The sequence below is a fragment of the Hippocampus comes genome, unplaced genomic scaffold (assembly GCF_001891065.2).
Source record: "Hippocampus comes isolate QL1 unplaced genomic scaffold, H_comes_QL1_v1.1 scaffold315, whole genome shotgun sequence".
Classification (NCBI taxonomy): Eukaryota; Metazoa; Chordata; class Actinopteri; order Syngnathiformes; family Syngnathidae; genus Hippocampus; species Hippocampus comes.
Genome location: NW_017805539.1, coordinates 341646 through 354420, shown reverse-complemented (window position 1 = coordinate 354420; position 12775 = coordinate 341646). Strand labels below are relative to the sequence as shown.

At 40.5% G+C, this 12775-nt stretch overlaps 1 protein-coding gene across 1 annotated transcript in view; it reads right to left on the bottom strand.

The window, feature by feature from the left end:
* Window positions 1-4042: 4042 nt before the first annotated feature.
* The window catches only part of efna3b (ephrin-A3b), a 78197-nt gene continuing 69464 nt past the window's right edge, over window positions 4043-12775 (bottom strand). Inside the window, exon 6 of the mRNA XM_019878727.1 lies at window positions 4043-6516. Within this exon, the coding sequence (XP_019734286.1) occupies window positions 6398-6516 (119 nt within the window). The 3' untranslated portion in view covers window positions 4043-6397. The remainder of the gene's footprint in view (window positions 6517-12775) is intronic.

Sequence of the window (12775 nt, the reverse complement as noted above, 5' to 3'; positions counted from 1 at the left end):
GTGTGTGTGTGTGTGTGTGTGTGTGCGCGCGTGAATAAAATCAGCATCTTTTCTTGCGCCACTGAAAGCTCATAAATCAAAAACCTTTGACTTCTTATTGTCTGCAATAAGACTTTAATCGGTTTGTGTGCGTGTGTGTGTATGTCAAAGTTACACAAAAAACATTTTTACTCGAAAAATAAATGTCTGTAGTCTCATAAAATTTGGACTTTTTCGAAAAAACAAAAACAAAGTACTAACACTTGTCACAAAAAGTGAAACTTCATTCTTCTAAAATAGTTTTTCTGGTCCAAAATACAACCTTATTTTACTATGATGACGTTTTTCTTCAAAAATCTCAATTTAAGGCTTTTTGTCCGGCGAAAAATCGTTAGCCTTGTAGCATAATCCAGGCTTGCCTGGGTTTTTCTTTTTTTTTTTTTTTAATTATTATTATTTTTATATTTATTTATATTATATTTTCTCCAAGTACTCCAGCTTCCTCCCATATTTCAAAGGTTCGGGGTTATAATCGCTTCGGATTTTTGCATTATAGTTAGTTTTTCATTTTGATTTGACTTTTGTTTTTTAAATTGAAATAGTTTCAACTAGTTTTTAACGCTTCATATTAGTTTATATTTTATTAGTCTTTGTATTGCTAGTAGTTTTTTTTAATAGATTTTATGGTGCAAAAATGTCAATCAATAAAAAAATTTAAAGGTGAGACTGCTTGTTGGGAATACCATATCGACCAAACACGAACATTTGCTACTTGTATGCGTATGTATACACAAGACAAAATTAATGTAATTAACATTATAGTTAGTTTTAGAAACATTAAGATGCAGGTTTAGGATCAATGAAAAGTAAATTGTCCATCGTGTGAACGGTTGTTTCTCTGTGCCCAGTAATTAGCTGGTGACCAGTCCAGGGATTAGGCCTACTCTGCCCTTCGCCCAGAGGCCATTAAAACACTTTAATTCCTTTCAAACATGCCGTCACACGAATATTCCGAGCGGCCCTCCAACACTTTATGAACAATAGCCTCGCAGACGATTCTTCATTCAGACAGCGGATGAGACACACAGACGTATGCTGAAAAAAAAGTGCAAACCAGCCTGAAAGAGGCAAAAATCATTTCACGGGATTCTTGCTATCAACTCAGACGGTGAGGCAGTGAAGGTATCTTGAGTGTGATTTGTGACTGGATAAGAGAGTCATGGGGTGACTGGAAGGAGAAAGGGGAAGGTGCTGGGTGAAGGCTTGAGCAAAACACGAGCAGGATGTTTTTTGTTTTTGTCTGCCGGCAATGCACGTACCATCAAAATCACTTTTCAGTCAACCCGTAAAACGGCATGTTTGTGCAATCTTTAACATCGCATTGTCAAAGACAGCAAGCCGTTTTCAATGCCGTATTTTATGCAGTATAAGACGCTTTGGAGTATAAGGCGCACCTTCAATGAATAGCCGATTGTAAAATGGTTTTCATATATAGGGTCTCATTATAAGACGCGTAGAATAGAAGCTACAATAGTGGCTGAGGTTGCGTTATGCATCCACTGGATGGCGCTACGCTAAAGGGACTACAATACAATACAGCTTTATTGATATAGTGCTTCCACAACCGCTGCAGTTGTAATAAAGTTTGTTGCCAGGAAATGTTGAGTTAATGACTCCCCCCTCCAATTATTTTTTCTTCTTCTGGTGTCTGTGATAGTTTCACATTGAAATTAATTAATTCAAATTAAATCATCCCAGATCTAAACATGACATAATATGGGCATTTCTGGGTGAAACATATTTGGGCCTGGGTTTTACTGCAGGATCAAATGCCCGGGTGGGTTGTCGGTTGCCCACCTCGATAGTGAAATAAACATCACAAAGCTTATTTGAAAGTGATCAGCTCATTATGTTTCTCAATGAAAAGGTTCTGACTTGACTCTTGACACACATGAGGCCAAAGAGGAAATGATGAACGCTGTAAATGAACATAAAGGAATATAAAAGTGAAACTAAAAGGCAAAAGCATTGCAAAGCCTGAACATTATCACGTTAGATTAAATCAAACGCCTCAATGCCTTTTTTTCCGCCCTCTTAAAAAAACACTTATTAGCCATTAGTCATCTACTACACCGTCTCTCCTTGAGGCGCTTTACTGATTTTTTTTTTCTGTAAAACCTTACCTGAAATAAAGGCAATGGGTCTACATGATATGACTCACATCATGTCTGACACTGCGATTTTCTCTCAAGGTTCATTACTCAAAGAGCCCGAGAAGGTGCCTGAGTCATCCTGTTTATCATCTGTCCCGCTACTTCGCTTGCATATGGGTGCTCTGATGAAAATTTAGTCATCATCCAAAATGTTGAGAACTATATCATGTTTGGACCATTTATCATCAGTCATTCTAATGGAACAATCACTGATGGTCACCCAAAATGTTATATAACCTGGACAAAATTCTATTCAATTATGACCACGGAGCTGCGGGCTGAAGAGAGTACGGCTACTCTAAAAGAGGAGGACTTCATTTGTACAAACTACTTGTGTAAAATTTGAGCTAGTCTGTTCTACGGTTGACAGAAAATCGTTACAACTAACTACATAACATCAGCAGTATTCGTCTGTCGTTTTTTTCTTCCTTGCTTCCAATCAATAATGCAGTGTAGATTGAAGCAGAACTCAACGTTCACATCCACTACATCAAATTGACACAATCGTGGCTGGTTGAGGACAGCACTATTGAAAAGCAACATTGTTCCAGAAAAGCGATCTAAAAAGCGATAAATACTTTTTAAAGACAAACACTTCTGAATGTGGCTGCGGCTTCCATGTATGAAATTAACGCTTTGTTTTGCTCCGGTGCTTGAGAAGAGAATTTTTACGGCCAACATCAAAAAAGTGTGAATTACTGTGTGGCGTTTGGTGCAAGAATACAGGTGGGAGAGACAAAGTCTCATTTCACCATTTACCGGTAATATTTCCTACCATGCTACGAGCTACGGCTAAAATATAGACATCGCGTCTGTCTTTACCACCGCATCTTATGTTTCTCTATAAATTCTCCAAATTTGAAACCCTCACCTAATTACATCGAATGAGGCTGAAAAATGTACTGCTGATACGAACCAATTACGGTTCTCGTTAAAACAAATTAACCCGATTCTGTCTATTAACATACCTAGCCGACAACAAGGCCTACATTGTTTACCTAGGAGCAGACAAAAGGGGATTGAAACAACTCTGTGGATGACCGCAAAGCTTTATCTAGAACATGGATTCAACAGTTTTTTTTTACTTTTAGAAACGGAATAAAAAAATTCTTCATGCCACAAAGCGCATGTCACTTTTGCAAGTGCAACCAAACGTATCCATAGCTAGCTTCGTTAGCTTAGCTGGCTCGTGCCAGGAGTAGGAACCAGGCTTCACATGCATAGCACACAACATGGTTGACAAACGAACAGAAATACTCCATGACAGATTGCTTTTGCATTGCTTACCTTTTCTGCCAAAGCACGTTTGGCAGATTCAATCTCAGCTAGCAGAGCATCAACTTTGCACCCGTTTTACACTTGCAAACCTGGAGCAAAGCAGACAACCCCGAGTGGTTTGTTTTTGTTGTCGTTTGTTTTTTAAAGGAGATGTTTATTTGTTCAAGCGGATGCCATCCCCATTAACAGTAAAATAAGCTACCAGTGTTTAAGTAAAACCCACTTTACTGTACAGTACTTACATTCAACTTGCTGCACAAACATGGCAACACTCCCACAAGCGACTCCTCCACCTGCAATCATTCACGTGGCGAGCAGGTGACAGAAGCTCTTATCCGTGGTGTAATCGGAGCGCGTAAAGTCATTACTGGCATGGGAGAGCGTCAATTTTGATATGGAACAAAAATCCAATCTGACAACATTATCGACACAGCACGCACACGTTCTGCTGCAACATCTCCAGCTGTCCTCCTCCCTGGATTGGATTACCAGCCCATTTTGTCACATCCTCAAAGCCAAAACCAAATTGTGTTGATGTGTTTGTGGAGACAAATAAAAGAGGCGGAAGCGCATCTTGTTAAAAGTAGGATTTGTATTATTTTGTTGTCACGCTCGTGGTTAGAACCTCTGTTGTTATGCTTTGTTTGTTTGCTTGTTCAGTTTACATTTAAAGTCATTCCAGTCGAAAGGTAAACATGATTGTAACTGTTGTTTCCAACTCTAATAAATGCTTCTGTTGCGCCGCCAGATGACGTCACGTAAACTTTCACACGCTCGCACGCACACGTACGTTCTTTTGTGTCCTAATTCTTAAGTGCAAGAAGGATTGACACCCCCCCCCCCCCCCCCCCCCCCCCCCCACACACACTCATAGCCATATATACACTTGGGCTGGATCGCACACTGCAATGGTGCTGTGAGACTACAGACTCCCTATAGGTTGTATTTTAATATGGTCAGAACAACACAGTCGCTCTTGAGAATTAAAATAAAAAAAGTTGTGTACAAATATGTGCGTGTTTTGTACTGGTTTGTATATTGCTACAATTATGATATACCAAATATCGCTCCTGATAGGTTGAAATATCATCACTTTTTCCATAGTTGATATTATGTGTTCTGTTGTATTATTCTTTTGTTAAAGGTTCTGTCAAGCGATTTGTTCCAGCTGCAGCTGTCGTGAATGCGCTATATAAATACCAATGTGTGTGTCTGTGTGTGTGTGTGTGTGTGTGTAGTATCATCCAAATGTGATTGCAAAGGCCACATTTTCTGAAAAGCAGACGACAATGCGATCATATTCATAAAAAAAGCCTTCAATCATGTCGTGTTTCAATAAAACTGTCAGAGAGAATACAGCGATACCTCTGAAGTACTTGTGGCAAATTCAAGGACAGTTTGAACCCTTCAGCGATGTTTCCTTAGTTCCATGAAAATGATGACTACATTCAGATAGTGTCAACATTCTTAAATTCGTTTTCTATGATTTCTTCTGGTTGCTTCTGACGGCAAACAAAACGGTAACAGATACACTGCGTTCAACTTCAGAGGTTCCACTATATTACCACATGCAGCAACATGTGAGAAGATGCTTCAAGCTTCATTTTAAATCGAACAATCGGATCGAAATGAAATTTCTGCAAAACACAAACAATCTCAAGGTTCGATCACCAGTCTGCATGCAGCCCAAGTTGACATATGGCTCCATCGTATCTCATCACTATTAACAAAGACATGTCACAGAAACCCTAATTAAAAAAAAAAAAAATCAAACCAAAGCTACACTGAAGGACACTGAGTTTCAAGTTTGTAGAAAAAAAAACTCAAACACTTTCATTACATTTCAAAACATTTAAATGTTCATTCGCGGTCCGGTCTTGACATTTACACGCACACCTGAACGCCTCACATGCCTCTGGTTTGTGAAGGGGAGAGCAAAAGAGTTCGTCAGGGTGTCCCAAATAGAGTTCAGAATGGTTGTCTGGCAGGGGAGTGGTAACCATGGTGAAATAAGGTGCTAGTTGCCATGGCAACGCTCTCCTTGGTCGGCGGCCCGCTATAGTAGTAGTAGTGGTTGACTTTTGGCTAGACACAACCTCCCCACTTTCATGTTGAAGTTTGTTTTGTTTTGTTTTGTTTTTTCAATCATTTGAATGAAGTGTTAAGTGTGTGAATGTATTTGGTGGGATGTTAACATTTGCTTACACACCCGCGCATACACGCAAGACAGATTGTGGTCGAGCACAGCGACGCCAACGCACTCCTTCATCCCTCCTCGGTATTGCTGAGTGCTCAAATGCGGGGATGCTCTGCCGCGACTGTGCGCACGTGTGCTTTAACCTCGGACCTTTAAATGCTTTTTACGAATGTTCCCCTCGCACTGCTTGACTGCTTGTAGAGATGACGAAAAATAAAAACAGTCCCAGGATATGTTCATGAAGCATCTTCTGCTTGGGAAGAAAAAAAAATGTCCCTTAACTCTCCACACTGTTCCCATTGTATCCCAGGAAAAATCCATTCGATTCAGTTCAGTTGCCCCGTTGCGTGAAACTATGGCAATGCACCAACAGGAAGTGAACCAGCCGATCGTATGAGTGGGTGGATTTGTGTGATTTTTTTTTTGTTGCCTTTTTATAATTATTTAATAATTTCAGTCTGATGTTGCCACTTTTATAAATGCTTTGTGTGGCGTGCATGAACTAACAACCACCCACCCACACACACACACACACACACACACACACACACACACACACACACACACACACACACACACACACACACATTTGGACAGACACACATACACACGCACTCACACACACAAACGACACACATACACAGACTGCATCTTCACTGTCCCGCCCACCGCTGGACCGTCCACCCTCCGAAGGCTCGTGGGCATGGTGATGCTGAAGCGATGGCCGTTGCTAGGAGACGAAGAGCACGGCCAGCAGCAGCGTGGTGACGGTGAGCAGAAGGCGGTCCCGGGACGGGCTGCTACCGCTCACGCTCTTCTCCAGCTTGGGAACAGAAGGGTTGAATTCATCTAAGTGAGAGAAGAGGGAAAAAAAAACTGGAGTTACATTTGAGCTTGTTAAAAATGGATGTATAATAGATCTATTTATCTATTTTGAGTCCGCATGCTGAATGCCAACACATTCATGGGAAACATCAAAGCCGTGTTTAGACTAGTGGGGGTGCATCGAACATATTGTTAGGAAAATCTTTGACTTGACGTCCCCTTTAATTAAACAATGGATATTTGAACACAAACAGTGCAGCAACACATGCAGACAGACAATATAATAATAATAATAATAATAATAATAATAATAATAATAATCACAGGCATATATTCTTTATCCTCTGAAAAAAAGTCTGCTGAGTCAAATACTTTGTTTGTGTCTAAGTGACCATACTCTTATTAGCTATATTCCTCGTATTATGTTGCCCCTGGTCGCCAAGCCATGCACAACAGAAGGAGCTGCAATAAATTTATCACCCGTTCAATCACCTGTTTCATCGTTACATTCTTATTTATGTTATTACTGTATGTTTTTGTAATGTGGACGATTGTGGAGTGCTATTTTCTGTATTTAAAAAAGAAAAACACATTGCAAAAATGGTTTGCACTCAAATTCCTGTTAGAGTGGTTCTAGCAAAACTTCCAGGTCAGGTTGATTTGCCTTCCTGACCCTTTGTGTCACCTCCTATCTTTCCTTTTCCGTCCCTGCTCTTTCTGTCTCCAAAAAAAAAATAATAATCTGCCTTTACGAAGATAAGATGAGGCAGAGTGACTCGTGATGTGATGTATATCTCGCTGTTGGAACTGGAATGTGAAAACATGTACAAACAGTCTTCTTTTGCTTTTAGTATACAGAACAATCAAAGAGTTGATACAGGTAAAAGCAGGGATGGGCTTTTAGGGCCTGCGGGACATAAGGGGCCCACAGCAGCCACTGATCCAACCCCCGAGCCCACCCCTCCCGCCTCCTCCAAAAAAAAAAAAAAAAAAAAAAAAAAAAAAATCAGATGAACTACTAAAAGAAAAAGGTCCAAAGCATGCAACCCACCCACAATTTATATGTATGACGTTTGGGGGAAAAAAATATTGTCATTGAGACCTTGGTCTGAGGTAGCATGACTGTGTGATTTCCTTGAATAATCAATGAAGGAGCACAATGTTTTGCTGTGAATAAAATGAAAAAAAATATACTGTTTTATCATTAAAATTCATGTCATGAAAAGGATTTAAAAACATGAAAAATTAACAAAGGTGAAAGAAAAAGTCTTGAGATGTACTCTTAATCATTTTCTCAGGTTAAATAGGTTGGATTTATGGGTATTTAATAAAAAATATCACTAAAAATGTAAAAAACTAAATATCTATATATATTTCCATGCATGGATTGCAGTCTGGTCCGGAAAAATGCTTTGTTTCAATTATTTTGGTCATTTTATTTGTCACATGGCCGTACTCGCAAAATATTCCAAACTATAAAGCAGACACCACTGCAAACTTCCAGCAGAATAAATGTATCGTGAAACAAATACCACTCGAACAGAAGCAATCAAAAAAAGGGCATTACCAATTTTGTAAAGGCAGTGTTATTTGAATTACATCTCATTAGAATGCTTAGGCGTACCCAATAAATTGTCCAGTCATGTTTAGACATATAGCAGACAGGCGGCTGAAATGACACATGCAGCGTGTGTAAGCTGTTTTTATAGTGCTTCTATTGTTCTGCAGTGACACACTCCCTGGCAGACACACACACTAAAAAACATACATCTGGTGAAGTCAAAGAAATAGTGCTGCACACCAAGTTTGGTCTCGCCGTACTTCATGACGTGCGGTCAGGCACACCTTCTGACCCAGCCGACTAATAAGACGGGGGAGCAGACAATTTGTTATTCATGTATAATAGTGCTCCAAAAAAAAAAAAAAAAAAAAAAAAAAAGGCCGATATTGTCTGGCAGCTGCCCGGCGGTTCAGACAGACAGCAGACTAATGTAATGACAGGCCGACACCTGCTTTTTAAACACGGACTGCTGTCTCCCACTGTTGCGAACTGATGAACTCGCTGCAGCCCAGGAGATCAGATTAAAGGAGGTGTGGCCAAATGGCCTGCGGGCCGTACTTGAGCTGGCTTTGTTCTTTAATCAGGTCTACAGGGCATTTAACTTACATTAGCACGAGTCTTGCATTTATATTTTTTTCGGAACAAATGTAATGTGTAATGTATCATGTATATAATAATGTATAAGTTGATTTTAATGCAATAGAGCATAGACCAGAATGACATAGGCGTATGTTGGCAAAATGTTTATCATCATTCTAAAAAGTAGACTTATTATCATTTTAAACCACTAAAACAGGGGTATCACACTCATTTTTGTCGTGGGCCACATTATATATATACCGTGGAGGGCCGTAATGACTGAAACTACATGAAGAAGTCAAGAATAACGTTTTATTCAACGATTGTTTAAGTAACTGTAATGAGGGGTTTGGTACCGGTGATAAGAAAATGCTGACAATATGTCACTGATTTATTACATCTGAAAATTTGACGTTTTAGGCACACATTTTAGCAAGTATCATGGAAGGTGTCCTCTTTGATTTGCTTTTGCAGGCCACTTAAAATGATGTGGAGGGCCACATCTGGCCCCCGGGCCTTGAGTTTGAGACCTGTGCACTAAAACATGGACTAGATGGTGAAAAAAGTCACTGTAATGTAAAGAGTTAACTACTGGGGCCATTTGCAGTCTGTCGCTAACCAAAACAGCATCATAATAGTATCTATCAAAAGTTAGCATTGTGTCGATAAATCAGTTTTTGATACAGTTGGATTTAATTGGTCAGTGTTTAGTAGCAACGGCTTTTATTTGTATTTACCTGGAGTCTCGTCTTTTATAGCGGGTATTATTTTACAAGACATTAAATTGGAAGAGCGGACTGCAAATGCTCAACCTGTGCGATATTATGTAATTGGATCCAGCAGGGCTACGAAAAGTGATGAAAAGCTGTTTTGACTGCACAAATCTTGTTTGAGGTCATATCCAGTTTGGGGGGAAAAAGGTGTCCTCCGGCATTTTAGTGAGTTAGCACAACACACTCCACCGTCTGAATAGAAATGTAAGACGAGTGCGTGGTAAACTTAACAGCGCTGAACTTTTGCTATCTGTAAGGCCTTGCCAAACCACATAAATATTGATATAATAGTTTGATTGTCTGGGGAAAACAATCCCAATTGGGTGGTGCGAGTGAAAATTCAAGTCCCAACACGGGCCAGAAATCTTCTTCAAGCTCACTGACTTCTGTCATTTCAAATGTCAGTCAGAACAATTCCAGACAGCAGCTATCACTTGTGATGCTTGCGAGTTAGGCAATTTGATGAACTCAGCGATTCAGTTCATGGTGACATCCTGTTCATCATCATTTCAACCTCAACACACATAGCCCTGAGCATCATTCCCCCCCGCCCCCCCGCTCCAGCATTATTACTTACAAAAACCACATTGAACGACGCTAATTACTCATATTGAAAATTGACTCAGCTGCAGTAATATCTGTCATTCTTCATTTTGGATTCATTTATGCCTGTGCGTGTTATTATATTGTCTGTCTACATGTGTTGATGCAATATTTGTGCTCAAATAGCCATTGCATGGTGGCCATCGGGAATTTCGGGAGTTTCCCCGAACAGGCGTTTCGCCAGCCCATCGCCGAATACATTTCAGCACACGTTGGCTTATTATTACCAAATTTTCTGCACTAAAAGGCGCACCTAAAAGCCTTCCATTTTATTAAAAGCTCACAGCGCGCCTTAAAATCCGATGTGTCTTGTGTATGGTTATTACGGTAATATGATGACCCCCAAAATGGCTCCTTGCTAGAGATATGCTGACAACGCAGAGCTCAAACTTAAGGCGATCGGTTACGCGGTTGAACACGGAAATAGAGCAGCGGCAAGTGAGTTCAACATTAACAAGTCAATGGTATAACTTGCTGTTGGTTAAGTGAACTGTGTCGCTGCTTTATTCAGTACGTTTTACTGACATCTGATCGTTCTGTTTGCATTTCCTTGAGCGTAGCTCCATCTAGTGGATGCATTGTAGATTGCGTCTTATAATACGGTGCGTCCAATATATGAAAAAAAAGACAAAATAGGCCATTCATTGAAGGTATGCCTCATAATCCTGTGCGCCTTTTAGTGTGGAAAATACGGTACAGTTATTAATTAATTCAATTTTTTTTTTTTAATTTTAGGATCATTTGATTATTATTATTATTTTTAAATATCATGATAAACTTCATTGCACAACAATTAAGAACTTTCATTTTTACTTTGCTTTGTGCAGTTGTGCAGGCTGGAACAAATTCTCTTCACATTACACCCAATGGGAACAACTTGGACGTCGACGAAAGCCTCGGAATGTGTCGTGTTCAAGTTTAGAGGTTGCACTCGATCAACGTTGGAGACAATGTAATTGCAGTTAAAAATAAGAAGCCAGCGGATCGGTAAACGGCCTGCCATCGATGCTAAAAGAGGCCGAGTGACTAATATTACATTCTCATCAGTGACATCCCTCCTGATGTTCCTGGAAGAGGTCGTCTGACACGTCGTCGACGGTAATTGCTGCGATAATAAAGCCCATTAAAGAAACAGCTTCTGATTTCTCCGTTAATGGCCCGGTCAGAAGCTGAAACCTGAACCCTTGGTGACGGGCAGATGAGCATCATGGTGCTGCTCGGGGATTTGCTGACGCCACCTCGTGCCAACTGAATTCCAATCGCAGAAGTGCGGTAACGGAGATGTAGGCTCAGTGAAACGGACACAGTGACAACAAGCGGCCTGGTTTGGAACGAGCCGGCGTCCTTCGCGTGATAGGTGAATAACAGTAATTAAGAATGTGTCGCGACATGCGTAATTAGATGTCAGTCGAGGAGACGCCTTTGCCTTGTTGAGTTGTTGTTTTGGGTGCTCATTTGTGGGTTTGTTTGTCCAATCGTTCTTGCCTGGGTGTGACAACGTGGAACAAAACAAGGATTGTTTTTTTTGAAGGCTTTCCTTGCAAAGTCTGAACACGCTGTACCGCAGATACAAGAATCCATGAATCTGAAGTTTCAAATGTTTGAACTTCTGGCAGTTCATAATTGGTCGTATCCCACCTTTGACTGCATGACGATGATGCGCAAAGAGATGGAGAAGAAGACCACAAGAAGGTACATCTTATCACAGCGAGTTCATATGATGACTTTTCTCATGACAGTTAGGAGAACAGATTGATTTACGAGGCAAACACACGGAGATAAATAGCCTGCATATTTTACAAACTGCCACGGAAGAGTGCAACCACTTGACAGGATGAGGATTGATGCCCACGTGGCAGCTTCCATAACTCGACCTGGCCGGGTGCAGCACATTGTTGTTGTTTTTTTTAGTCGCCGGAAAGCCGGCGAGTGCACGATTGGCGGAGACGTTGAATCGCGTCCGTCACTTACCGATTTACTAGCCGCTTGGCTGTCAACCTAAAGTCAGCGCTGACAGATTTAGCATCATTCCTGTGACATCAAGTGCTGGATAATCTTGCGCAACGTAAGGCTTGCCAATATGTTGTAACTGAGTGGAAGAAATCCAGCCTTTGTGTTTACAGTCACAATGCAATACAGTCGGGGCCAAAACTCTCAAATTGACTCATCATGTTTGTCACATCCACTGCTTACTTCAGCGCTGTCCACCGGAGTTAGAAACAAATCCGTTCTATATTTTTGTGATGAGGGTCAAGTAGATGAAGTGAAGTATGGGGAAGGGCATAATCGATAGCTCTGAGCAACTGCGAGGTCGAACAGACGTGGCTAAAACGGGTGGATTTTGCTGCTCCAATCAAATTCCGTGCTAAGACTAGCGAAGGCCCATAGGACATATTGCGAAGAAAATTTGGGGGTTGACTTCCCCGTTTAAACTAAATTTCACAATATTAAAAAAAAAATCAAATGCAAAAATTTGGATGTTATTGGTAACATAGATTTTACAATTGCATTGAATTTAATTGAATATAAATAGAGAAAATCTGTGAGGCCTGCAGACTGGGGTCAACTAGTGGAGCCCAAAGCAGAGTTCAACGCATACATGGTGAAGCAGCATTTCGCTGTTATGCTGAATAGAAATAGAATAAGATGCGTGAAGTTAGCCCCAAGTGTAAATGCTTTAAAATCTACATTAAAACTAGTGTATCCCCCTCCATAGGTATGCTTAGGGTCTTTTAAAGCATTTAAAACCCACCCCACTCCCCCAGCC